General features: G+C 42.4%; 2 protein-coding genes across 5 annotated transcripts in view; both read left to right on the forward strand.

Moving 5' to 3' along the window:
• The first annotated feature begins 272 nt into the window (after positions 1-272).
• sept3 (septin 3) lies at positions 273-12,632 on the forward strand. The gene is made up of 10 exons (XM_012829057.3): positions 273-1,148; positions 1,875-2,105; positions 2,493-2,621; positions 4,082-4,163; positions 4,450-4,587; positions 5,183-5,300; positions 5,494-5,589; positions 6,497-6,593; positions 11,298-11,349; positions 12,119-12,632. Exons 2-10 carry the CDS (start codon positions 1,877-1,879, stop codon positions 12,249-12,251), a joined length of 1,074 nt encoding a protein of 357 aa, XP_012684511.2. The 5' UTR covers positions 273-1,148; positions 1,875-1,876; the 3' UTR covers positions 12,252-12,632.
• A 6,583-nt stretch (positions 12,633-19,215) lies between these two features.
• Positions 19,216-27,432, forward strand: part of LOC105901570 (activating transcription factor 7 interacting protein) — a 46,272-nt gene continuing 38,055 nt past the window's right edge. For 3 of the 4 annotated variants that reach the window (XM_012829050.3, XM_031562593.2, XM_031562594.2), the window contains exon 1: positions 19,217-19,512. The gene's annotated coding sequence lies outside the window, so the exon portion shown is untranslated. Of the gene's footprint in view, positions 19,513-27,432 lie in introns of all 4 variants that reach the window. The other variant, XM_012829052.3, reaches the window with a different exon arrangement.

The raw sequence follows: 27,432 nt of genomic DNA on the forward strand, positions 1-27,432 counted from the left end.
TTTTAATTCACGATTGGCACATAACTTTGCTTGTAAATTAAGGGTGAGAAAACGTTCAATAAGAAGCACTTGTCCTTATCAGCTGAATGGCAGGCGTGCTTAGAACTTGTGAGATAAAGGAGAGAGTGCGAGCAAAGAAGGCTCCCCTACCTCGAAGGGCGGGTGACGCACACGCGAGCAAACGCTTGAGACGCCAAAAATGTGAGTATCCAATGGATTGTCCTGCCAAGACTGTCGTCACGGCGCTGTTGTGTTCAAACACTGCAGGTCTTGTGGGATATCTGCAATCTGTGGGGTTTTGTCTTGTCATTTAGGCTAATATACCCTGTTCGTTTGCATCATAATTTATTAGAGCAGGGTGCTACCATAGCCGTCGACAATCTAGACACTGACATGTTATGGCTGTATGGGAGATTTGAGATCTTACATAACATGTTTGAATTAAAACGGACTCGGATTGGGCCTGTCCTGAATCACACAATGGAGCAGCACAGTCGCCTGATCTCTTAATAAGTCTCTTATTTACGCTACATTAAACCGCAATCTAATTAAAAGCTTATGGCAGCGTTCTCTCCGTTACGGAGGTGCACTTCTTTCGAACAAATGCTTTTGTAATTGTTTTTCTACTGTGACATTTCACTTGGATACATTCTTCATTAGTTCTTAATAACATAATGCCGTTTAAACTAATTGACACTTTTTAGGTTCGGGCTACTAGATGCATTCCAAGACAAGGCCATTTTGAATGTATTAACGAAGCTTTGATACTTAATATGTAACTGTATGAAGACTTTTCAGCAAACACTTGGAAATGTTCTAACCCAACCCAGACCTTCACACCGATATGAGATTCCATGGCATATGAGCATGCGTGCTGCATCCAAGTCTCTCGTCTCCTTAGCAACGCTAAAGGGAGAAGGGGGGTTGAGCACGGAGCACAGAAAAAGAGGCGAGGACGAGAGAAGAGGTACCCAGACGGGTCACATGATCTTTTCCAAACATCGGTCTATCATTCTGCCTTTTGTGGATATGGTCTTTATTTTGAGACTTTTTAGCTAATATCGGAATACCGACGTCAGCGAGCCTGGTAACGGATCGCAACCTGCGTGTATTCAAAATAGAATCCGGTGATTGAACCACAGAATTTGGTAAGTCGCTCTTTGAAGCTAGCATCACCCACCTTGCTCATGGTGCATGGGGACAATGGGTTTTGACTGAAAAAGATTTGGCAACGGTGATCTGTGATTTGTTTCGCTTGCCAATTTCTATATCGGGTAAAACAGTCACACCCTAATTTGTTGTCGACATTTGCGTCATTGTAGCTAATAGTAGAGTATTTGCAAAGTAACGTTAGCAACCAAAGCTGTGTGTAGCGAAGTAGTAGCTAAGAAATGTAATTGCATGCTGGCCGGCATGTTGACCATATCTGAACTGCGCTCTTAAAAATGAATGGTCGTTCATCGCTTGTTAAATGAGCATCGTGTACATACATTGAGAGAGGTAGTAGTAGCTGGGAAATGTGTGATGATCCGCAGAAATTGGATAAGAATGTCTCTGTAAACACAAAACATAACTGGCGAGGCATGAAACGCTCTCAAAATAATCGTTTGCAATTACACAGTTATAGATGTTATTTCATATGCAACAACAACAACTAATGGTTATTGACTAAAATAGCATTTCATATTTCTAATTGAAGCTGGTGTTGATGTCACTTCATGACAACCTCGTTCATCATAGAATAATACAGTAGGGTCTATATGTCTAGCATTTCCTTGTTCTTTATCCAGTGTGACAGTCTGTCATGCTGTATCCCTTTCTGTCCACCTCATTGTCACTGTATTTAAAAAAAAAGTGTGTCTTTGCATCATCAGATATGACAGACGTCGGCCCTCCAGAGGTGAGGCCCAAGCCCGTGGTCCCAGCCAAGCCCCCTCATGTGGCCCCTCCCCCGGTCCCTTCCCACCCCGCCCCGCCCTCAGTGGCCGGGGTTCGAGTGTCGGGGGGGTCCACGCTGCTGGGGTACATTGGGATTGACACCATCATTGAGCAGATGAAAAAGAAGACAGTGAAGACGGGCTTTGACTTCAACATGATGGTTGTAGGTGAGGGAACATTCTAGGGTTTTGTTGCTCAAAACCATCCTCGACTACCTGTCAGCTGCACTGTACTGTGTTGGACTGTAATCTGTATTCTCTCCCACTCTCTCTGTCTTTGTTATATGTTCAGGTCTTTACTACTTATTGCTTACATGTTACACATCAAATTAAAGGGGAGTACTTAAAAGTCCTCCATGGCCCAGTTGCTATTTGTAGCACCTTAAAGTCCTAATGGTCCCATTCTCTATTGTTAATGGACTGTTTCTCTCTCTCTCTCCAACTCCAACTGCGTTGTTTTCTCTCTCTCTCTCTCTCTCTCTCTCTCTCTCTCTCTCTCTGTCTCTCTCTCCATGGACTCATCCCTCTCTCTTCTTTTCTGATTTGTCCCACTAGGACAGAGTGGCCTTGGCAAGTCCACACTGGTGAACACACTCTTCAAGTCTCAGGTCAGCAGGAAGAGCAGTGATTGGGGCCGAGAAGAGAAGATCCCTAAGACCGTAGAGATCAAGTCCGTGTCACATGGTATGAATTTGTGTGTGTGTGTCTGTTTATGACATGTCTGTGTATGTATATCTGTGTGTGTATGTGTGTGTGTCTGTGTGCTGTGAGAGAGAGAGAAAGAAAGAGAGAGAAGGACAGAGAGAGAACACATGAGAGAGAGAGAGAGACAGAGAGAGACAGTCACACAGAGAAGAGAGAGAGACAGCATTAGACAAGGGAATTTAATTCCTCCCATCATTATTTATCTGGGTGAGCTATCGAGGCCAGAGCACGGTGCAGCCACTACTTATAGGAACGTTTAGAACACAAACGTCAGCCACGCTGAACTAAAAATCGGTGTCATACACCTCATGCTCTCTTGTTAGGGGTCCCATCTGGAACCTTCTCTCCCCTGTCGCCCACCCGGACACACGTTGCTCGTCTCTCCAGCGTGGCTTTGAGAGGACAGCCCCGGGGGCAGGGGGGAGTGCCTGTAAAGATGCCGGTGGGAAAGTCACAGCTGGCACACGTGGTACCCAGCATTCTCCACTGCGCAGTGGCATTTACAGGCTACAGGGGAAATAAATGAATACATTGATAGATAGATAAAGAAAGAAAGGAAGTAGGTAATAGCTGCCCAGTACAGAGGGAATATAATAGGCCTGTAATGTGTTGTGTTGTCTGAATTGGCAGTGCATTTTTTAATGTTTTGTCTGGAATTGGCAGTGCATTTCTTTAATGTTTTGTCTGAAATTGCTGCATGTTTTCTTACTGCTGTGCCTGTGCAGTCAAATTGATTAAGATGTCTTCTTAATTTGCTTGTGATCTGTCTATTTGTTTGTGTTCTGGCTATTTGCTTGTGTTCTGTCTATTTGTTTGTGTTCTGTCTAGTTGTTTGTGTTCTGTCTATTTGCTTGTGTTCTGTCTATTTGCCTGTATTTGGTCTATTTGCTTGTGTTCTGTCTATTTGCTTGTGTTCTGTCTATTTGCTTGTGTTCTGTCTATTTGTTTGTGTTCTGTCTAGTTGTTTGTGTTCTGGCTATTTGCTTGTGTTCTGTCTGTTTGTGTTCTCTCTAGTTGTTTGTGTTCTGGCTATTTGCTTGTGTTCTGTCTATTTGTTTGTGTTCTGTCTAGTTGTTTGTGTTCTGGCTATTTGCTTGTGTTCTGTCTATTTGCTTGTGTTCTGTCTATTTGTTTGTGTTCTGTCTAGTTGTTTGTGTTCTGGCTATTTGCTTGTGTTCTGTCTATTTGTTTGTGTTTTCTTAAGTTGCAGTGCGTTGAGCCGTCAGGGCCAGCTTGGGCTGTTTGGGCCCTAATTTCATTGACAAGCAAAGCAGCGGGCAAAGTCCTAAAGCTAATTTAATAACTTGGCAAATTAATTTAGTTAATTTAATACCATGAGCAAGATGGTATTAAGTGCAAACATGGAAGGGTCAGTACAATGCTCCCACACACCACCCTTTGTGTTGACGTGAGTGGGGGTTTTGCTTTGTCTATTTCAGTGATTGAAGAAGGGGGCGTTAGGATGAAGCTGACCATCACAGACACACCAGGCTTCGGGGACCAGATCAATAATGACAAATGGTGAGTGACTCCACTAGCTAACTCCACTAGCTTCTGGCTTAGCCGCTAAGCTCTTTTGATTTTTTTAGGGTTGGGGGTGTTAAAAGTAAGGGAATTATCTCATTTAACACCACCCTAGTGGAACAGGCACTTAAAACCTCAAATATCCGGATTTGTTCTGAGCAGCTTTACCCCATGAATCGTTCGCCAGTTTTTGACTCTTTTTTTGACGGCTCAGTGAGTCGTTTGCTCACGGGAGTCTTTCGGCAATGTTTTGACTCCTTTCGGGGCCCTGTGTTCTCCGCAGCTGGGAGCCCATCTCGAAGTTCATCAACGAGCAGTACGAGAAGGTCCTGAAGGAGGAGGTGAACATCGCCCGCAAGAAGCGAATCCCGGACACCCGAGTCCACTGCTGCCTCTACTTCATCGCCCCCACTGGCCACTCGTGAGTCAGAGCAGCACAGAGCACCTTATACGCTAATCCGCTAATCCATAAAATATGAGCAGCGTTGAACATATAATACTCAGTAATAATACTCTGACTGACTGAACTCCAGGATGGGTCATAGCACTCAAGTACAGACAGTGGTGTTGAAGTGGGCTCAGTGTTAAGACAGGGAAGTAGATGGAAAGACGAAGGCCCTCACACTTAAGTCTTAAGTATACTCACGCAGTTACGGCTACGTTTAGGTCTGTGCACGCTGTAACCACGGAGACTCATCTCCACGGAGATGTTTTGGAGTGTACTTGAGCCCTTATACACACACACACATTCACTCACTCACTCACTCACTCACTCACTCACTCACTCACTCACTCACACACACACATCACGTCTCTGTGTGTCTCTCTTGATTCGGACTGAATTGGAAAAATTAATTCATTTTTGCCAGGCTTAGCTGTCTGACAGGCTTACATCATGTCTGCAGTAAGCTGTGCTCTCAGAATTGTAATCCCTCATCATCACTCACTTTCTCTTGCTCTCTTTCTGTCTGTCTGTCTGTCTGTCTGTTCTCTCTCTCTCTCTCTCTGTCTCTCAGGCTGCGTCCCTTGGACATTGAGTTCATGAAACACCTGAGCGGCTCGGTCAACCTCATCCCCGTCATCGCCAAATCGGACACGCTCACACCTGAGGAGAAGTTTGAGTTCAAAATGAGGGTAAGAAAATGAGAGACAGAGAGAGAGAGAGAAAGCAGAGAAAGAAAGAAAGCAAGAAAAAGAGTTGCCTGTTGTTAAATACAAAAAAAAAAGCCTCCATCTACTTCCTGTCTTAACACTGAGCCCACTTCAAGACTGCACTTGACATTATAGATGATCTGAGTTAATAGTTTATTTTCTTCTTCTCTGTCAGGTGAGGAAGGAGCTAGAGAAGTGCGGTATTGAGTTTTACCCTCAGAAGGAGTTTGACGACGACGTGGAGGACAAGAGCGACAACGACAGGATCCGGGTATGAGCCGTAGAGCATCTACCGCTGCCGTTAATCTCGTTTAGCCGCCCTCATCTGTGGTTAACATGGGCAAACCTTAAGGTCCCTCCCTCTCTGACACATTCAGCTCCTTCATCCCCCCCCCTCTTTCTCTCTCAGTCATCTCTCGCTCATTTATTTTTCGTCTGTTTGCTGTGTGTCCTCCAATGCACTTTCTCTCCCCTCCTTCTCCTCTCACAATGTTGTTTCCGTGGGATTTTCCCTCTTCTCCCCTCTTCTCCCCTCTTCCCAAGGCGTCCAGCTTCAGCCTCTCCCACTCTTTGCACTGCTGTCTCTCCTTCTTTCGCTCCCTCCCTCCCTCTCTCCCCTCCCTACTTCTTTCCCTCTCTCCCTCTCTCCCTCCCTCCCTCACAAAGTCAGTTCATGAAACTGTCTCCACAGGGCCATGACCACATGCATCACAGTGTGTCTCCCCCCCCCCCATCTCTGTCCCTCTTCTCTCCGGCTGTTTTTCATCTCTGAGATCCTCGCAGGGGGGCCATGCCCTTTCCAGTGGTGGGCAGTGATAAAATGTGTCTCATTAAGCTCTCTCTCTCTCTCTCTCTCTTCTTAAATCAAGCTTTTAAAAGTCAAAGTCTTGATCCCTCTCTTCTATCACTCTCTCTCTACCTATCTCTCTCCCTATTCTATCACTTTCTCTACTCATCTCTTTCACTCTCTCTCCATATCTCTCTCTTATATCACTCTATCTATCACTCTCTCTCCCTATCTCTCTCTCTCTTCTGTCACTCTCTCCCTATCTCTCTCTCTTCAATCACTCTCTCTTCTATCTATTTCTCTTCTCTCTCCCTTTGTCTCTCTTTCTTTTATCACTCTCTCTACCCATCTCTGTCTCTTTCTCATCTCCCTCTCCCTCTCTGTCTTGCAGGAGGTCATGCCCTTTGCAGTGGTGGGCAGTGATAAGGAGTACCAGGTCAACGGCAAACGGGTCCTGGGACGGAAGACCGCATGGGGCATTGTAGAAGGTGTGTAACGTAGACCGCAGAAAGTCTTCTTCTTTTCATAACTTTGGTGTGTGTGTGTATGTGTGTGCGCACATGCCTGTGTGCGTGTGTGTGTGTTTGTCTAAACTTGAGGCAAGTTGTGGGATCGAGGAAACCTTTACATTACAAGTGTGTGTGTGTGTTTGTGTGCGCACATGCCTGTGGTGTGTGTATGTGTTTGTCTGAACTTGAGGTAAATTGTGGGATGGAAGGAAAGCTTTACAGTGTGTGAGTGTGTGTGTGTGTGTGCTGAAGGTCATATGATGAGTTTGTAACCCATGACCGAATCCAAGAGAGCAGAGCAGGCAGAGAGCAGGCAGCACTGGGCTAAAACAGAGACAGGAAGTCAAGTTCACTAAACCCGGTACGCAGGTGAACCATTGTGATCGGGATCTATTGCATTGGATTTCAGTGTGGCTAGGAGCTCATTTAAACTGTGGTGGAGCAGGCAGTAGGCAATACTGGGCCAACAAGACCAATTAGACTCACAACACCTTGTATGGAGATGAACCACGGCATGCTTTACCACAACAAGAGCTTAAATGGCTTTCTAGCAGCAGTTTACTGATTGGCAGATACAGATATGTAGCCCATTGAGCTCTTCCCGGTATGGAGCTTCTTCAGTCTATAAACTCTGTGAAAACTGGCCATGCTAACACACAGCCTACTCACCATAGCAACATGCTAACACACAGCCTACTCACCATAGCAACAACACAGATGGGGCTGAGGAGGTCCTAACATCATTTACCTACTGCAGCCTAACCCAGTGCCATACTGCACGTCGACACATGCAAGAGAGGAACTGATTTTCACGCCGTGGTGGCTAAGCTTTTGCATTGCTAAGTGATAGTTAGCATGTCGATTTTTCTGTGCCTCCAACCATCAACACAGTAGCAGGAACACTGTGGGCCCTGCCTGGCTTCTATCTGTCCAACAGAGCTGCTGCTCGTAAGTGACCAAGTGTAAATGTCATATGGATAAATCATATCCTGATAGGAGACACATGACGTGGTTAGTGTAATAGAGACTGACGTCTGTTGGCTGGCTCGCGGCAAAGACTGAGCCGCACATGAGGACCTCTGTTCTTAGTGATGCTTGAGGGGACTTCAGCGTGTTGCTGCTCTCTGTGTGTGTGTGTGTGTGTGGTTGTGTGGTTTTATGATAGAGGGTGGGAGAGAGAGAGAGAGAGAGAGAGAGAGAGAGAGAGAAAGAGAGAGAGAGAGAGAGGAAGAGAGAGAAGGGATATGACATTTAAAGATGGTTCAAAAAACGAATAATCTATCTCAGTTAACTAATGGTGCTGTAACTAATACATTACAAGCAAGAAGTCATATCCAGGTCAAGGCTTTGGACAGAATTGAACTCCTCTTGTAACTATATCACTGAGAGATACAGACCCAGCCACCCAGAGCATATTCTTCAACATGGTGACTCACTGACCCTGAGGTTAATTAAACCTAATCAGATCATCCAGCCCTGCTACTGAATGTCCCGTCTCCAGGTCTTTTGTCACAGTGAAAATGGACAGATGGGATTTAATTAGCGCACTGTGACATAGGCAGGGGTATAAATACCTCTATAATGTCTCGTATAGCATGAGTTTAACTGTGTACTATATGTCTTATGGTATAAATACCTCTATAATGTCTCGTATAGCATGAGTTTAACTGTGTACTATATGTCTTATGGTATAAATACCTCTATAATGTCTCGTATAGCATGACTTTAACTGTGTACTATATGTGCCACTATATGGTATAAAAAAAGCAAAGCGCCGTAAGCAGCTATGAAATCACAGAAGCCCAGACCTCCGGTCATTTTGTTTTCAGATTCAAAAATACAATTTGAAGCTAAAAGCAACTGAACGAAACATCATGCGGTTGTGAATGTTCTCACCCGAGCATCTGCATGTAGGCTATACTTGTGTCTGCAGCGTGTGAGAGTTGAGAGAGGGTGCGGGTTTGCAGCCCCTCCCCACGATACTTCTCATCGTCAGAACTCAGAACATAAACTGACAGCAGTTCAAAGTTTGGACGCAGGTGGATTTCTCATGAACTGGCAGCATACCACATACAGTGAGAAAAAATCAATACACGAAATGACATTATGTGACATTATTATTCAAAAATAACTTTTACTGTATCCAGAGTACAGGCTACAGTGTGAAACATGTTACGAAGACTGGTCATGATGCAGGGCAGGCTATGTCATCCACAGTAGCTAATGTTTCATGCCACATTATTGGTAAAACAACAACAACAGAAAAACAACCTGCACAGTACAGTATGAAACATTTCATGTAATTAGGCCTGGTTTTGTTTAGTAACGTTACTCTGCAATCCTGTTTGGTTCAAGCAAATTTATTTGTATAGCTAGCTTAGTTAGCAAACAAATATGTAGGCAAACCTTATTAATTATCATGCTTCATACTCTAAGACTGTACTTACGCTAGAGAATGCCCTTATTACTTACTCATACAGCTGTGCATATTAATATGAAAACTATTAAGTATTGTTACATAATAATAATAATATAATAATGATAATATTAATAATAAATACATCAATTCTCCATACCTAGTAATAAACAAGTAAACAGGTCTAATTTAACGATGTCCACACCCACGGAACGAAACAGAGAAAGAGAGCTGTCAGAATGTCAAAAATGCTCAGACAGAATATCAGTGAGGTCTGTTTCTGGGGTAAGCCCATGCCTGGAGAAACTGCATGACGCCTGCAGCATACATATAGCACACACACACACACACACACACACACACACACACACACACACACACACACACACTAACACACACTAACACACACACACACAGAGACACAGACACAGACACACAAACAGACACACACACACACACACACACACACACACACACACACACACACACACACACACACACATAGGATCTTAACCCAACACAACCCTAAGGGGTTATGGCCGTGTAAATAAGTATACTGTCTTGTGTAGTGTGATGTTGACTGTCTGGAGTATGTGACTGTGTGTGCATGTGTTCTGGTAAGGGATTTGAGCCTGTTGGAGGCTTTATGTAAGACAATGATGTGATAGGCCATACAATAAACAGGTCAACATACTGTGTCTTTCAGTGTGCTATGGTCTAGGGGGAACCATGTGTGTGTGCGTGTGTGTGTATGTGTGATGTGTGTGTGAGAGAGAGAGAGTGAGTATCTGTGTGTGTGTGTGTGTGTGAGAGAGAGAGAGTGAGAGTGAGTGAGTATCTGTGTATGTGTGTGTGTGTGTGAGAGAGAGAGTGAGTGAGTATCTGTGTATGTGTGTGAGGCCTGAGGGTTCAAGCTTGAATTCTCCTGTGATCTACAGTGTGGAGAGACAGCGGGTTTTGCACATCAGTCAGCTCCGTAGCTTCGTCAGGGCAGCTGATCCGTGTGTGTGTGTGTGTGTAATGTGTGTGTGTGTGTGTGTGTGTGTGTGTGTGTGTGTGTGTGTGTGTGTGTGTGTGTGTCTGAGGAGGAGACTTGGTTCATGGCTTTAACGGATGACTGGCATCATGGGTCTTTCACTTGACTTGGTTTCTGATCCCATCTCACAGTGAAGACATTTCCTCTGCCCTTCCTCTAATGGCTGCTCATGCCTCTGCCATCCAGACACACACAGAATGCCTGATTCAACTGGATCGTTTGCTCTCTCTCATTGGCCAAACTGCTCTGTGATTGGTTTAATTAGTCTTACTAGATTACTCAGCCAATCAGTGGAGTTCAGGCTGACTAGCGGTGCTCCTTCAGGTTTAAAGGTGCAGTCCTGGATTATAACCCGTTACACATTTCGCCCAAATTCAGCTAAATTGTCGGCCACGTTCCTCTAGCGGTTTGTCCAGTGTTTGCCCCCCAGTCTGGACAGTCCTGTCTCTGTAAATGGGAAACTAGCAACGTGGCTCTGACTGAGCCATACACTATTCCAGCCAATCAGCAACAAGGGGGCGGGGCGCTCGTGCTCCGGCATTGCTTCAGGAGCGCAGAAGGGAGGGGTGTCATTTGATTGGCTGTTGAGCTCAAACGTCAAAAACCTTTCTCCGAGATCAAGGTCTGCACCTATAAATCATTTCACAGGTGAAAAACGTCGCTTTTGTGGTCAGTTACAGGAAGTTAAAGTATTCCTGTACCTGCAATAACAATGCAACTCTCAAGGCACAGTTAATTGTGTTCCTCATTCTTCCTGTCCAGTGCTTCCTTGTGTCAGGAGTGTTTCTCAACATTGTTTACATTTTCAGAGCCACAGAAATGCACTCAAATCTGATAAAAGGCCTGAAACGGAGAAACACAAAACGTCCAGCACACAAAACTCAGAACATATACTGGAAAAATGGCACTTTTACCATCCTCTTGGAATTGCTAAGAAGTTGTATGTCTGGAAGCAATGACAAATGAAAAATTACATTTACAGTTGATTATTCAGTTGGCTGTAAAGTGTTTCTTGTTGTTTTCTACTTATGTCAGTGATGCATTGATATTTCTATGGTCTTTCTATGTTTGATTATGCAGTTCAAAGACACTTGTAGTTGTTATGCAGTCTGCCTGTCTTGAGGAGGATGTTACTGTTCACATGGAGATGATTTATGAAGCCACAGATTCCATTGCTCACTTGCTCTCTCTCTTTCTCTCTCTCTCTCTTTATATCTCTCTCCCTCTCCAGTTGAAAATCTGGGCCACTGCGAGTTCTCTCTGCTTCGAGACTTCATCATCAGGTGAGCGACTCTGTCATACTTTAAGGAGACACAAATAATAAAGCCACTGCACCTTGCAGCCTTAAACAAAGCATTTGAAATCTTTCACAGTGCACTTTCTTTCCCCCTCGGACTCCCTCTTCCCCACCACTTAGTTGACCGATTAAAATAGCGAAGCTACCTCACTTCCTGTTATCCTTGTCTACTTGCATTGGCTTTTGATCATCGATCATTTTCACTGTATCTTTTTGACCGAAGCATCAGGGAAGCCGCCCTAGTTACAGCTTTAAGACAAAACGCAGTAACGAGTAAAAGTAGCTTTAACTGTGCCTCAGCTGGCACCAGAAAATCCCTCATGTCACACACTCACACAGATCATGTTGCCTCTAATCTTGTGTAACAGATTTGAAATGAACCTAACTTAGATTAAGTAATTTCACATACCATTGTGATCCAATGTTTTTTTGATGGTTTGTGTGAAACCTGGAAATGTCCCAAATACTATACTGCATTCACTTTCAATATGAGGCTGCGCGACTGCTTGTTTATTTTCTTTCACTTTAACGCATTTTGGGCGTTTGCGCTACCCGTACTTTAGAGTTAGACTATCTCTGTTGGAGGCAATAAAAGCCACTGTGAAGAACCCCTGGTCCGATTCTCTGTCACTAATACACACGAGAGTGAGGGTCGTCACACTTGCGACTTGGAATTTTTTTACATTTTACTGTCACAGATATACATTTTCATCAACATTTACTAATTTTTCCTTTTTTTCTTTTTTTGGGACCAGGTCTCACCTCCAGGACCTGAAGGAGGTGACCCACAACATTCACTACGAGACCTACCGCGCCAAGCGCCTCAACGATAACGGCGGCCTCCACCCCATCTCCACGGCTGTGAACGCACATGAGAGCAACTTGTAAACCACACGCACAGATGATATACTGAGAGATAGAGTGAAAGAAAGAAAGAAAGAAAGAAAGGAAGAAAGAAGACTGGAGAGAATGAGAGAGAGAGAAATAAAAGAGAGAGAAAAGGTTTTTTTTGGTTATTTTTGCTAGCTAAACATTTTCGTGTTGTGCCAAGTGATCACTGCATGTTCGAAGGGAGCTCGCTGTTGTGCTCAAGTTTTGCCAGTTGAGTTTTATTTTTTTATTTTCCATGTGTGTGAACGTGTGTGTGTGTGTGTGTGTGTGTGTGTGTATGTGTGTGACTGTGTTTCTGTCCGCACACTACTATTGTCCTGATCTAAACTCTCTTACACAGCTCACAATAGTAAACTCCCCTGTCCTGAAGCACCTAGTTAAAAAAAGAGAGGGAAGGACCAATCACATTTTTTGTTGTTATTATTTAATTGAGGAATCCCAAAACATTTATGAATTTTAAAATTGCTCAAATTCTCAGTATTATTTTTTTTACTTTTGCCTTTAATGTATAAGCCTTTGATCCATAGCACACTTTCTAGTCTAGTGCCACCTAGTGGAAAGAGGGCTGTACTGCCTCGGGGACAAGCAAACTGACCGCCAAGTCCTCTTGCTCCAGCAAGCCTTGTCCAGTACAAAGTTTACAACCCATCTAGTGCCATGACGTCCAAACGGACCTTCCAGCACACAAGGAAATCATTCCGAATAACACTGCAGGTCAAACCCAATGCATGCCAGTGTCAACCTGCCATGGTTTCTACTCAAGCGTGCACTGATAACGACACTCTGTAATATACACTGAGTAATTTTACACCAGTTTTGGGCACTTAACTGGGGAAAACAAACTAAACTAAATGATCTCAAGTCTGATTTCAGTACTAATTTCTAGCCACACGTTGTGTTTGAAGTTACGTTTGTGAGCGTGTAACTTCACTCAATTTTGATGTAATCATATCAGTATGGCCTCGTGTGTGTGTGTGTGTGTGTGTTGACTGTGGTCTTTTGCTCCCTTTTGTACACTGTCAGTAATGTCAGTTGTTGAGTGCATTTTGACCAGCTGTCGCAACCACCATTGAATAATCACGGAAGATAAAGTAAGAGGCTGCCATAAACCCAACCGTGATCAGTATAGCTCACGCTCACTTGTGTGTGCATGTAGGTACTGCTTTCATCCAAAACACAAGTCGATTACGATATAAATACGTTACATTATCGATGTTACCAGTAGAACAAAGCACACTGACCTATCATGAGAGGTTCTGGAACCATTCTCAGGTTCTGAGAATGATTGTCCAGGTTTCTAAGGTACTGCTGCAAACCCAGCTAATATACTGATCACATCTCTCCAGTTCTTTTGGTCTCTCACCGTGAAACTCTCCTGTTTGGTTTAATATTAATTTTCATTAATGCCGTTGTGTTTCCATTAAAGTGCTTTTGCAGTGTTCATTATTTATTTGATATTATGTACTATTTATTGTAACTTATTTTTAAACTGAATAAACATGATCACATTAATCCGTTTTTTTTTTTTTTTTGTCTTGAAACTCATGAAGATGAAAACATATCCATGAACTACCTATTAAATTCCGTATCATGTACACGGTGGATACAACTTATTGCATTTATTATAAAAGAATAAACTTACCTTAACAAAAGTTAGGAAGTGCATCAAATACACACACACAACCTAATAGCCATTACCCACTTGTGAGATAAATTCAAAACACTGAAAACCTGTTACTGCAGGTAACCGAGTGATGGTGGGTATGGTTCCCCCCAGAACAACACTTAATATGATAAACACAATATATAGACAAAACACGTGTATACATTTTTTTACTTAATTCCTCAATGTACTGTTATAAAATAAATTGAAATTCAGTGGGGGGAAAGTAAATGCAGGCCTGCTGCACAAATCTAAAAATGATAAGTAAAGAATGTGGAATACAGTACAATCATTTAATGTATTTACCAATATAAAAAAAATAGAGGAAGGTCTTTTGTCTTGTGGATCCATTGTCCCAAAACAAGTGATCTGTCTCATGGTTCTTTTTATCCATCTATCCTGAGGTTCTGATTGGTGTGTGACCCATTGTGCCTCTTATGTTTACACCTGGAATTGTGTGTTGGTTGGGTTCGAGCTGTGGGGACTTGAGTTAATCATACTGAATGCCAGTGCTTACTAAATGAGCACATGGTGTAACCAGTGATGTGAGAATGGATTTGTGTGTACAGATCTACACAGAAACAGGGGAATAGTGAATGGCAATGTGTCTGTCCTTTGTTAGGCTGTGTCATGGTTTGGGATGTACAGTTAAAAAGGGATCGACAAAAACGTATGGTCCATTGAAAACTTTAGACAACCCCTTCAAAACCATATAGACGTCGCTCTGATCGTCGGTAGGTGGCGCCATTCTACCACAGCAGAGTGTTTAGGTTGTACCGGCTGTGGCCGCATGATCGCGCTTTGTCCTTAGTTGAACCAAAGGAAGGACGCGGCAAAATTCCAACCAGCTTGAAGCGAGCATGAATCGAAATAGGCTTCATCGATAGTCAGCTTTGCAAACAATTTATTTAAAGACACGACATTCGGGTTTTTCGCAAATGTGGGGTGATAGTTGTGTGGTAGCGCGCTTGATGACAACGAAAACTATTGTTAAAAACATTCTGACAGGATTTTAAACTGTACTTTTCTTGACCTAGCCACAGTTAACACGAACCATTTGGGTTTTTTCTCTTATTGTTAACAGAATGATGCAGTAGGCCTAGGCTTAATTCTCCATATCTGTTGAAATCTATATAACTATATAGCATAACTTTTTAGCTAGTTGGTAAATCTGTTAGGGTTATCCAACAAATGTAACTTTATGGATTACAATCTTCATTGTAATGCTGTAACAAACTACACATGAGGACACTATTCATTCTGATTCGTTGTCATAAACTGCACCACTACAGCCACGGCTACAAGCATTCTTCACTCCACGCTGTGTCAACGGACCTCTTTGTTTTCTCGTGTTTACCATTATCCACCGCCAAGCGACAAGCACGAGGTAGTGTAGCGGAGGTCTGACTGTAGCAGCACATGTCGGTTCGCCTCTCTCTGCCTGTCTCCCTCCCTCCCTCCCCCGCTCTATGCCTGTGTCCCTCCCTCCCTCCCTCCCTCGATCTCTGTCTCTCTCCCTCTCCTTCTCTCTTTCACAGTTATGCTGTTGTGCCTGCACACTCACTCACACACACACTCCCGCCTTGGCAGACCACAGTAAAGAGGAGGAGCCAATTTTTCAACCGCGGTTGCACTGTCTGTGCTGGTGAAGGTGTTGTTTCCATAATTTACCTTTGGCTTTCGTTCCTTTTTCTTAGTTAGGTTGAGCTATAAGGTTGTTTTTAAGGTATTCTTCCCATTGTATCCTTTGGCTTGCCTCCTAGTAAGGTATACCGCAGCATACTTCTCCTTTTTTCTCAAGGCACCCGGTTCATCGCATGGTGCAGCACAGTGACATGCTAAACTGGACAACCACTACAGCTGGGTGAATTGGCAGAACCTGTGTTAGTGCAAGCCACTGGTGGTTTTAAATAGGTTACATGTTCTATAACAACGCTGTACGTAGTAGCAGGTCTAACATCTGCTACTCACTAACTTGAGTACTGTGGACAGGTACAGACCTCTCTCCCCTCAGTGTTATCAGGTATGAAGGCAGTATAGAATACAAGTACAGTGCAGGTACAGTGTAGAAGCACACAAATACTCAAGACTCAAAGCTAACAACTACTGTTGGACAATTAAAACAAAATCTCTCAACACCTTATCGCCCTCTATAGGTCAGTGATGGAACTGCAGTTGAGAGTAGACATTTTAGTGGCTGAGGAAGGACAGAGAAGAGAAAAACAAAATGGCTGATTGATAAGGAGAGCAGTTAGGAAGGTCATTCTGATGACAAAAGGTCATCAGTGTTCTGAGTTTATAAGTGAGATGGTCAATTTATTTATACATTTATAATAATAAGTTATAAGGCCTTAATGCATGTGGAGTGTTTGATGTTTATGAGCTATGACCTAGATGGACACTACTTTAATGCAATGTTAATACCTTTTACGCTATGACTTGAAAGGGTAGGTCGGAAATATGTGGGTGACATACATGAGTTTGAGTGAGAGTTTGAGTAGGCTTTTGATTTGACATTAACCTCATGTTAGATCAGAAAGACAAACTCACTAAATCATACAGAAAAAAAACAACTAATCCCTGTCAGAGCATTCACTAAAATGAAGATGACTTAAAGTTCTATCTGAAAGAAACTGGAATATGTCTGATTGCAGATTCAAAGAAACAGTATGGCACTAATTGACAGCCTCCTTGAACTGCCAAAAAGATATGTCAGAATAAAGTCTACCCTGTGACTGAATGTGAGAACTGGTGAATAACTAGCCTTCTTTAGGTGTGAGGCTCGAGAGGGATTGCTGCTCCTGGCTGGGCAGCAGACGGGTTTTTGCAAACACGCGTTGACTCCTCCTCCTAGTTCTAAAATTACCCCTCCCCCCTTGTACTCAGTCTCTCCCGCCTTTGTGTCTGTGTGCCCTATTCAAATAAGTGCACCAACAGTCAGTGTGCAGTTGTTTTGACTGTGCAAATTATTCAAATTTCAAACTAAGGAACAGTTAAAGAACCATTTTCACCCTCGTTAAAACAGCACGCTTAATTAAGTTAGCTATCATCGCGATTTTATTGCCTGAAGATTTAAGTCCGCAAGGACACTTGGTTCTCTTAGGACAGGGAGGGGTTGAGGGAACAGTATGTGCGTTGAGTCGTGGGGGAAGGGCGCAGGAAACAAATCTAGCATACATGACCTGACTAGGATGTGCTGGTGAAGGTGTTGTTATCATAATTTGCCTTTGGCTTTCGTTCCTTTTTTCTTAGTTAGGTTGAGCTATAAAGTTGTTTTTAAGGTATTCTTCCCATTGTATCCTTTGGCTTGCCCTCCTAGTAAGGTATACCGCAGCATACTTCTCCTTTTTTCTCAAGGCACCCGGTTCATCGCATGGTGCAGCACAGTGACATGCTAAACTGGACAACCACTACAGCTGGATGAATTGGCAGAACCTGTGTTAGTGCAAGCCACTGGTGGTTTTAAATAGGTAACATGTTCTATAACAACGCTGTACGTAGTAGCAGGTCTACCATCTGCTACTCACTAACTTGAGTACTGTGGACAGATACAGACCTCTCTCCCCTCAGTGTTATCAGGTATGAAGGCAGTATAGAATACAAGTACAGTGCAGGTACAGTGTAGAGGCACACAAATACTCAGGACTTATATATGAGGTGGAAAGCTAACAACTACTGTTGGACAATTAAAACAAAATCTCTCAACATCTAATCGCCCTCTATAGGTCAGTGATGGAACTGCAGTTGAGAGTAGACATTTTAGTGGCTGAGGAAGGACAGAGAAGAGAAAAACAAAATGGCTGATTGATAAGGAGAGCAGTTAGGAAGGTCATTCTGATGACAAAAGGTCATCAGTGTTCTGAGTTTATAAGTGAGATGGTCAATTTATGTATACATCTATAATAATAAGTTATAAGGCCTTAATGCATGTGGAGTATTTGATGTTTATGAGCTATGACCTAGATGAACACTACTTTAAGGCAATGTTAAGACCCTTTACGCTATGACTTGAAAGGGTAGGTAAGAAATATGTGGGTTTCATACTTAGAAATGAGTTTGAGTGAGAGTTTGAGTAGGCTTTTGTTTTGACATCAAACTCATTTTAGATCAGAAAGACAAACTCACTAAATCCTACAGGGGAAACTAATCCCTGTCAGAGCATTCACTAAAATGAAGATGACAAAGTTCTATCTGAAATAAACTGGAATATGTCTGATTGCAGATTCAAAGAAACAGTATGGCACTAATTGACAGCCTCCTTGAACTGCCAAAAAGATATGTCAGAATAAAGTTTACCCTGTGACTGAATATGAGAACTGGTGAATAAGGCTCGAGAGGGATTGCTGCTCCTGGCTGGGCAGGAGACGGGTTTCGCAAACACACGTTGACTCCTCCTCCTAGTTCTAAAATTACCCCTCCCCCCTTGTACTCAGTCTCTCCCGCCTTTGTGTCTGTGTGCCCTATTCAAATAAGTGCACTAACAGTCAGTGTGCAGTTGTTTTGACTGTGCAAATTGTTACAATTTCAAACTAAGGAACAGTTAAAGAACCATTTTCGCCCTCGTTAAAACACCACGCTTAATTAAGTTAGCTATCATCGCGATTTTATTGCGTGAAGATTTGTCCGCAAGGACACTTGGTTCTAGGACAGGGAGGGGTTGAGGGAACAGTATGTGTGTTGCCAGAGTCGTGGGGGAAGAGCGCAGGAAACAAATCTAGCATACATACTCTGACTAGGATAGCAATATGAGAGAGTAAATTATAATGAACTTCGGTACCAAAGACATATTCTGCCCTGACTCTCGACCGCAGACCGTTTGTGTGAATGACAGTTAGCCCACCTAACTCAAGACTGAAGGGGAAACCAGCAAAGGTCTACCAGCAAATCAGCGATCAATTAGCATAGACAGCAGTTTCTCTCACACCAAGTCATTCATATCTCATATCCCCCCCCCCCCCCCAAGATTACATTCGTTTAACAGTCATTTTGATGTATAAACATATGCGTATGTCTGTCAAATAATTTCCTAATATTTTGAGATACACATGCAAAGCCTAGCCTATGTGTCTGCATCTGAAACACTCAGCACAGGTGTCAACTCATCTTACAGAACCTGGCATGACAGACAAATAGCTTCTCGGTTACGTACTAACTAACAGCAATAGGCAAACATACTAGTGACTAACTAGTCCTACATCTGTGGATTTGGTTCTAGCATGAATTTGTAGTCCACAGCAGCTGGTGGGAGGCGCCTAACCTCTTTGGTCTCCCACGCTGTCTCTAGTGACAGCGAAGCCCAACCCCCATCTGTCTCCGCTTTGTGAGGTTCTGATGGCAAGAAGAGCGAACACGCGGGACAGTACAGCGAGAGAACCACCGCGAACCACTAGAGACAGTGTTGTTGTGGTTTCTCGTTTCCCGATCTTACTTCTCTGTCACCCTCAAGTCTGGTGTTGGATGGAGTAAAGGTTACACCGGTAACATACTGCAACAAAATTCTCAGGTGCATTGGACAAAATCTAGCCATAGTACATCCCTGGAGTTGGAGAAAAACGAATGTTCGTTTGCATTGCCGCTGATTGGGAAAAGTCGTCGGTAAGTGCCGGAACCGTTTTGTCTTGCGGGGTAGCTAGTTCGCTCATTGTCTGAGCGTACTGTAACGTTAACGTTACCCAGAAGTAACTCGAGTTAACGTTAGCAATTTAGCTAACTCAGCTAGTGTCCTTTATATTTGCAAGTGCATGAAACTGTGACAATGTGTTTGCAGAGTTAATGATGCGGATCATGTACACTTTGTGATATTTTAAAATGTTCTTTCCTTGACAAGATGTTATTTTGCTAGTTTGCTTCGTAAACTGGCTAGGATAACCAGGTTAACGTTAATGTTACTACAGTTAGATCATGTTTTACTGTGCACGTGAAAATCAAATAACAGTTACACAGTTGATGGTCTTGTCAATTCTGGCAAACGGTTGGGTTATGGTGTCCATGGGAGGACGTGTGTAACTTGTATTGAACCTAGCCTATGATCTGTGTGCCTAGTCAGTCAGTTAGCTAACTCCGTTAGATAGCTAATGTTAGTTAGTCAGGAATATTGGTATAGCTAGTCACTTGAAGTGATGGCGCTCTTTGACGGTTGACAGCTGTGCTAGGATGGAGGGACCATGCTGATATAGATTTCATTCAATAAAATCCACAGAATTTGAAAAAAGAAAATGATTGAATAGATAGTAGACTTTAATATTTAGAATTTAAAGGGCTAAGTAAGATTGGGGGGCTAAATTACCCTGATCAATGAAAATGCAATGGAAATTAGGTGGTCACAATTTTGCAGAAATTTAGTTGCTAATTCATTTCATGAAAAATATGCGGAATTATCAACATGTCTGTGTCACTTGTAGTGTCCAACCTAATATTTATGAATCATATATACATTGTAATGATCTGTCCTGAACTGATTCAGTTTTTCCTTAGGACATATTTGAAGAGTTTAATATTAATTTTTGAATTCATATCAATACATTTGGTGAGAACTGTGGCTCTTTCACTGCAAGCTCCTTTGGTTTGCCTCTTTGAGCCACCTCTTTACTGTTGACATGAAAACAATTATATGATTAAAAGATGTCATTAGTGATGCAGACACCATTAGTGTCTGCATCAACACAGAATGTTGTTTTTATGTTACATGAGCATAGTTGGGGTAAATAGACCACTGTCTTTTTAGCACTCAAACTTCTGAACTAGCTGACAGTGACCGACGTTTTAAAACACAAAACACTATGTTGTAAGTCCAGGAGGGACAGGCTACATGTAACGTTGGCATGAAAACATTGATATGATTAAACAATGTCTGTTTGACCGATGACCTATTTGTCTCGGTGAACATGAACTGTTGTTTACATGTAGCTTCAACTTAGTTGAGGCACATAGACCCCTGTAGATCTTCATTTAAGCGCTCAAACTTTTGAACTAGCTGACAGGCTAATCGCAGGCTAGCTTGCGGCTACGCACTGTGCCACTTCTGCACTTGGTACTAACAGGATAGCCAAACATGCTTGCTGTTTTCGCGATGACACAACCAGAGCAAAATAGTTGTAAGCAAAATTCGTGCTGTGTTTCGCCGTGCGGAGGCCTAGTGTAAAGTCTGTTTTCTGCAGTTAATGGTCCCCTTGAAAAACAACCCTGCTTGGTCGATCTTGGCAGGGAACTGCTGGCAAAATGAACAGTACCACCATTGTTGCCTACTTCCAAATAGGTGTACTGTGTTTTCCATGATTCTAGGAACCCCCTTTTTCTTTTAGTAGGCTCATACACTACCATTGACATTATTTTCGACATGTTGGCTGAGGTGAAAGGTTCACAAGGTGAAAATAGGCCTACTGGCTGAGGAATCCGAGGGTTAGCTTCAGCCAGTTATCATCACAGGTGAACTGACGCGTGACTGTGATTGGCGGAAACACCACCATTGGCCCAAACCTTGACACCACAACTGAAAAAATGTGAATGTGAAAAGAGCTTGCAGGAGTTATCTGTTACCTGTGAAGAACAGGCTTTTAAAAGATGCTGCACCTATAATTATCATCAGATGTAACGAGCTTCGTAATGAGAGAAATTTAACTGGAGTTCTGATGTCGGTGAGCTGCTTAAGATATACTGCAAACAAAGAGCAGACCTGCGTGAACTCTGGAAAAATGCGTGTAAAGGCAGAAATGCATTCGGCAGGGTGTCAGTTGCTCTAAATGACAGTTGAACAAAAAACAGGCAGACCGGTATGCTAAAATTCCTTGAAAATTAGGTAGGATTAATTGAGAGAAATAAAGCTATTGTGTGTAGCTAGCTAGTTAATATTTCAATACAGCTAACTAAGACTGTGTTTGTAACCAACATGACAGTTCCAGAGGTCAAGTAAATGTAAGCAAATAGTTTGATTAGGTTAGGCTGTAATTAGATCAGAGCATTTATTACTTTTGGTCTTTGGAATAAAAAAAAAAGGAAAATTTTTAGCACATTAGTTTGAGCACATTGCTGTACTAGACTAAACTACCCAAACTACCAAATTCCAAAATGCACAGATGTATTCATGAAGAATATCGTACATGTTCCAACACACCACCAGTCTAAGGGCATACGGTTGCTGAAGCAGTCTGTTGAAGAAATCATTCTCTAATAGTCACCTCTGAGACGCATGCTACTTGTCCAAGACCCACCCCTTCCTCTGCCTCTAAATGGTACTGTCCATAGTTGTCCCAGACCCAACCCTTCCTCTGCCTCTAAATGGTACTGTCCATAGTTGTCAGGGTTTTTCCACTCCCTCCAACTGCATTGCCTGCCTTACAAGACTGTTTTGTGAGTGGGGGAGGGGTATCACAGTGTGGTTACGCAAATCACAGGATTGTTGTGCTGTTGAATGTTGTTTTTCATTTTGCATCGCATGCATGAGAATGTGTTTGAGCTAGCTTCTGTTTCTATCAGTCCTGACTCTTTAAGTGCTTCGATAAGCTGTATTTATTTTACCCCCTTATTTTAATTGATCTGAGTTTTATGTATTGCATTTATATTTTATTTTGATCAGTTTTAGTCAGTTCAACCTTCATACACGCATCAGCATTCACACCAGTAGTGTTTAGACTTGCAGTCATGACAACCGAGACAGGACTAAGTGACCTAAATAGTGGTGCAGTCCCAGGCCAACGCCCCTCCCCCACTCATGATTTTCCTCTTTCTCCCGCCTCACGTTGGTATGCTTTGGTCTCAAACACATGTGCATTCCCTTCCCCCTCTACATTCTATCCGGGGCCTGCCACAAGTACTGTACTAGGCCTAGGTTAGTCTTATCCCCAGAGCGTATTGCTGTGCCTCCTGACAGAGGGGGCTTAAAGAAGCTAAGCGAAATGGTATACGGAGGCCTGACACCAACTGTCAGAAGGCCAAGTCAGTCTTGTCAGTTGATAGCATAGCATACAGTGCATGAAAAAGACTTACTACAGCGCTACAGCAAAAATAGCACGTGAGCAAACATGAAAAATATGGATAATATACAATATAAACAAAGATTATGGTTTTTAGTCGAACACAGCAGACGAAAAATGTCTTTAATTGGGAGCAGTTAAACTCTAGCAGAAGGTGGAGGCTATGAAGCATGCAACATAGCTAGTCTGCAGGCTTTTTATTTATTTAAATATGCTGCCTGTTACTGAAATCTGTCAAAAGAACAGAATGTGCCTCCTGAAACCTCTAGGTGAAAATCCTTTTGATCCAGAACCAAACACTGTGTGCTGAGACACTGACAAGAAAGAGGCAATAAAAGGGAGAAACGAGAAGGAAAGCTGTGGTGATGAGAACTAAATTGCCAGTTGACATGTTCTTACAAAAATGTTAATTATAAACAAACATTTTAATAATGGAACAAGATGAGTGGACCTGGTTTACACAAAAGAAGTGAAAAATCAAGAAGCAATCAGCAGTTGCCTGACCAGGTTGAGATCAAATATCAGTCATCTTTGTCCATCCTCAAAAGAAAACAATAGCCTTCTTAAAAGATCTAGTAAGGTACAGCCTGTCTTGTGTGCCTTAGGCCTTATACACACAGGAGGCCTGATTAATGTATCGTGGGCCTAAAGGGGATGGTAGAAGCCGCTGAGGAAGTGCTTGGGTTGGCGCAGTATCATTTTAACTACAGTCTACAGAAAAAAGATTTTAAAAACCAACCAAACCACAATTAGTTGTCTACCCAGCGTCAGATGTCCTCAGACACCTGCTGCAGACATATTTAGGAAGGCTAAAAGCACGGGGAACAATTTCCAGACTAGTCTGCATGAAGACTACACATGAATGAGTGGTGGGGCTAGCAGTGTGGCATCCAGCTAACTGAAGCCAGGCAGTGGATACTGGGAGCGTCTTGTGCTGACAGTGTGATACTGTGTATTCTCAGTCAAGGAGGAACCTCAGAAGAATTTTAGTCTGTGCTGTAACCTCTAAACTGGCGGTCATTTTCTGTCGGGAAGGGGGGGAATATCTACCTACTAACGGCCCCACCCAAGTGGGGAGCGGTAGTTTCCCCATTTTAATATGCATGTTGTGCAGTGGGTCACAGTTTGTTTAGCTTGCACAGAGAGTATTAACACGTCACACCAGTAGCTAGCATATACTATGCATTATTAGTCTGCCAGGTCAAGACATCTGCTTCTTACACACTCAGTGCCTTCACAATGAAACACGAGTATGGCTCCTTGAATGTAAACATGAGGTCATGATAAGCGAATAAATAACATGGCTATTGATATATTCATATTTTTGGCATAGCAATTCTAGCATAATTACATGGGCTAGAATGGAACTTGAACTGAACATTCATTTCGATGTCCTCAAGCCAATAGGTGGAGTTTTGGAATCATGTTCTAGATAAAAGTTCTAGAACGTTCAGCAAACACCTAGAATGTTATGCAAGCAATGAAGGTGGAAATTAGGGACCATAGATATAGCACACAGCACACACTGCCTAGTCTCTGCCTCTAGCTACAGTGCCAATAAGAGGAACCAAGCGAGCAACCCCCCCCTCTCCTTCCTCTCTCTGAATAAAACTGGTTTGAACTAGCTCAGACTGGCTAGAGCAGCACAGTTTTCTGATTGGTTAGCTGGAGAGAGAGGAGGGGTGTTTTGATAGATGGAACAAAATTGCAATATGTTAAGTTTTTTGTATCACACAGGCAATTTGAATCAGTGGTAGCCTGATGTTATACATATATACATATACACACATATACACACACACACACACACACACACATATATATATATATATATATGTGTGTGTTTTATGTGTGTGTGTGTGTGTGTGTGTGTGTATATATATGTATATCTGTGTGTGTATGTATAACATCAGGGTACCGCCTTCCTTCCACTACAGTGCCATCTCATCATCAAATGTAATAGCTGTCTGCAGTGTCTAGCCTGCTGCTTTGAGTCAGGTAGCACGTTGTCTGCTTACGTAAGGCTAGTTTGACATTTTCTTTCCATCTGACTTGGAACACATCACTGGATTATGATGTAGGTTATTCAAGTGATTTTTTTTTTTTAAATGTTATCTTTTTTTATGCCTGCACAGTTAGATTGCATTATAGTAATTTTGAAGTTGCAGTCTGTAAGAGCTAGCCTGTATGTCTCATTATATCCCTAAAGTAAATTCTGTGATACATCCTGGCTGTATGTTGCCATCTGTAAGTTTTACCACGGAGGGTTCAGACATTTTTAATTGTTAGATTTCAGTGCACACGTGTCATTACTTGCCTCTATCCTACAGTGGCTATTTACAGCAGGAGTCAGCCAAGGTTAAATATTGGCATATTTTAAAATAGGTCGGGTCAGGAACACCCACTTGGGCTATCAGAATCTCTGGATAACTGGGTAAATATTCTGTAATATTGTTTTTTTTTTTCTCTCAAAATTTTCTTTACTTTTCTTGGAAGCATCTTAAACTAGTTAAGCTGAATCACAATGCTTCATTGAACATCTAAACATAGATCTTACTTCATACATTTCCATGAGTGTAAGCTACCCAGTATGACCAGTTTAACATCTTTCGGAGGCAAGAACAATGCTGCAACAGAACAATGTGTCCCTGGGTAAACAGACTAGTTTGATGAGTCACTAAAAAAACAAACAACGGAAAAAAAAGATTCCCGGGTTAATCACCTCCAAACTACCATCTGCACTATCGCATGCTTTGTATAGATGGGCCTTGGAAAGAGAAGACGCATGACCACTTCTTTTTTTTTTCTACAAGGTTAGGATCACCCTGTCCGTTCCTCGCTATTCTTGTAAACTTGTGTCCCTGGGTAAACAGACTAGTAGGGACATGATCAGTCACTAAAAAAAGCAAACAACAACAAAAAAAAGATTGCTGGGTTACCCGCCTCCAAACTACCATCTGCTTTGTATAGATGGGCCTTGGAAAGAGAAGACGCATGATCACAATTTTTTTTCTACAAGGTTAGGATCATCCTGTCCGTTCCTCGCTATTCTTGTAAACATAAGCATGAAAGGAGCGCACTAGCTCTGATGAGGATGCACTGATTAGAACACTAGATGAGTAGAACACTAGATGAGTAGAACACTAGATGATTAGAACACTAGATGAGTAGAACACTAGATGAGTAGAACACTATATCACTAAATTACAGGCCACCATAACTGAAAAGGGATAAGAGCAAAGAAATGGTCGCTTTGCCAAGGACATCAAATTGTAGGCCTACATTATTCGTAGAGTTTAGACTTTGAACTAGGTCATCGGGGCTCTAAGGTCTAAGCTCACAATATCCTGTTGCTGTTTTTAGGTCCCCTAGGCTAAACACTCTAAAATGAGATACTGTTGGATGTTTTTAATGTAATTTTAAATCATGTGTGATTTAGACAATTGTACATTATTACCTATTTAAATTTTTTACATACTCTTGGACATCTACAGTGAATTATCGATAATTTTTGTACACAGCAGATGCATAGTACAGACCTATCCTGTCAGGAAAAAAGCTTTGGCAGCCATTTTGTCTTAGTTTCTGAAGAAATTCTTAATATGTCCAAAGCACCAAAGAATGGCCCAGCCACCATAAACACCCAATCCCAAATCACTTTGTCTCTCACTGTTAAAAAAAAAAACGAGAGAAAAAAGTGCTTAATTCTGCATTACACTTGACAAGTTACATTTTTAACATACTCTTGGACAAGAGATTAGGTAAAAAAAAAATCTACAGTGAATTATCGATAATTTTTGTACACAGCAGATGCATAGTACAGACCTATCCTGTCAGTAAAAAAGCTTTGGCAGCCATTTTGAGCCTCAGTTGTGAAGCTCGGTCATAATGAGAACACTGTGGGGGATGGGCGTTACTGCTGTCAGCATGCTGGGCCCCCTACAGGGGAAAACAAATAATACTGTACTGTGACATTAAAAAGGCAATAGCATGACCTTAAAAGACCAAAAAAATTGTCTTAGTTTCTGAAGAAATTCTTAATATGTCCAAAGCACCAAAGAATGGCCCAAACTCCCAAAACACCCAATCACTTTGTCTCTCACTGTTTAAAAAAAAAGAAAGAAAAGTGAGAGAAAAAAAGTGCTTAATTCTGCATTAGTCTTGACAGAGTGTTAGCTAGTGCACTAGGGAGTGCCTCACGAGTCAACACGGACCTTCAGAGGCACAGGTACCTTCTGAAACCCTCATTAGGTAGCACAACCTCATCAGGGTGCTGATCATTTAAATGTAGTAAGATGTTTTCTTAAGGTCAAAGTGCCTATGAAATTGCATCTAAGTGTATGGTATCCAAAAAAAAAATTCCTGTCTTTAATAACTTGCTAATTGTATGCCATAGCGGGGCTCCCTCTTGTGTTGGGACTGGGCCAGTCAGAACGCTGCTGTCTGGTTGGTCAGTAATTTTCCACCCTGTTTGCTCTCCTCTCTTTGCTCGTCTGTGGAAAGGGGAGGGAGGGAGGGGGGATGGGAGGAGCTCTTTGGGCTGTTT

Source organism: Clupea harengus, chromosome 24, assembly GCF_900700415.2.
Source record: "Clupea harengus chromosome 24, Ch_v2.0.2, whole genome shotgun sequence".
Taxonomy (NCBI): domain Eukaryota; kingdom Metazoa; phylum Chordata; class Actinopteri; order Clupeiformes; family Clupeidae; genus Clupea; species Clupea harengus.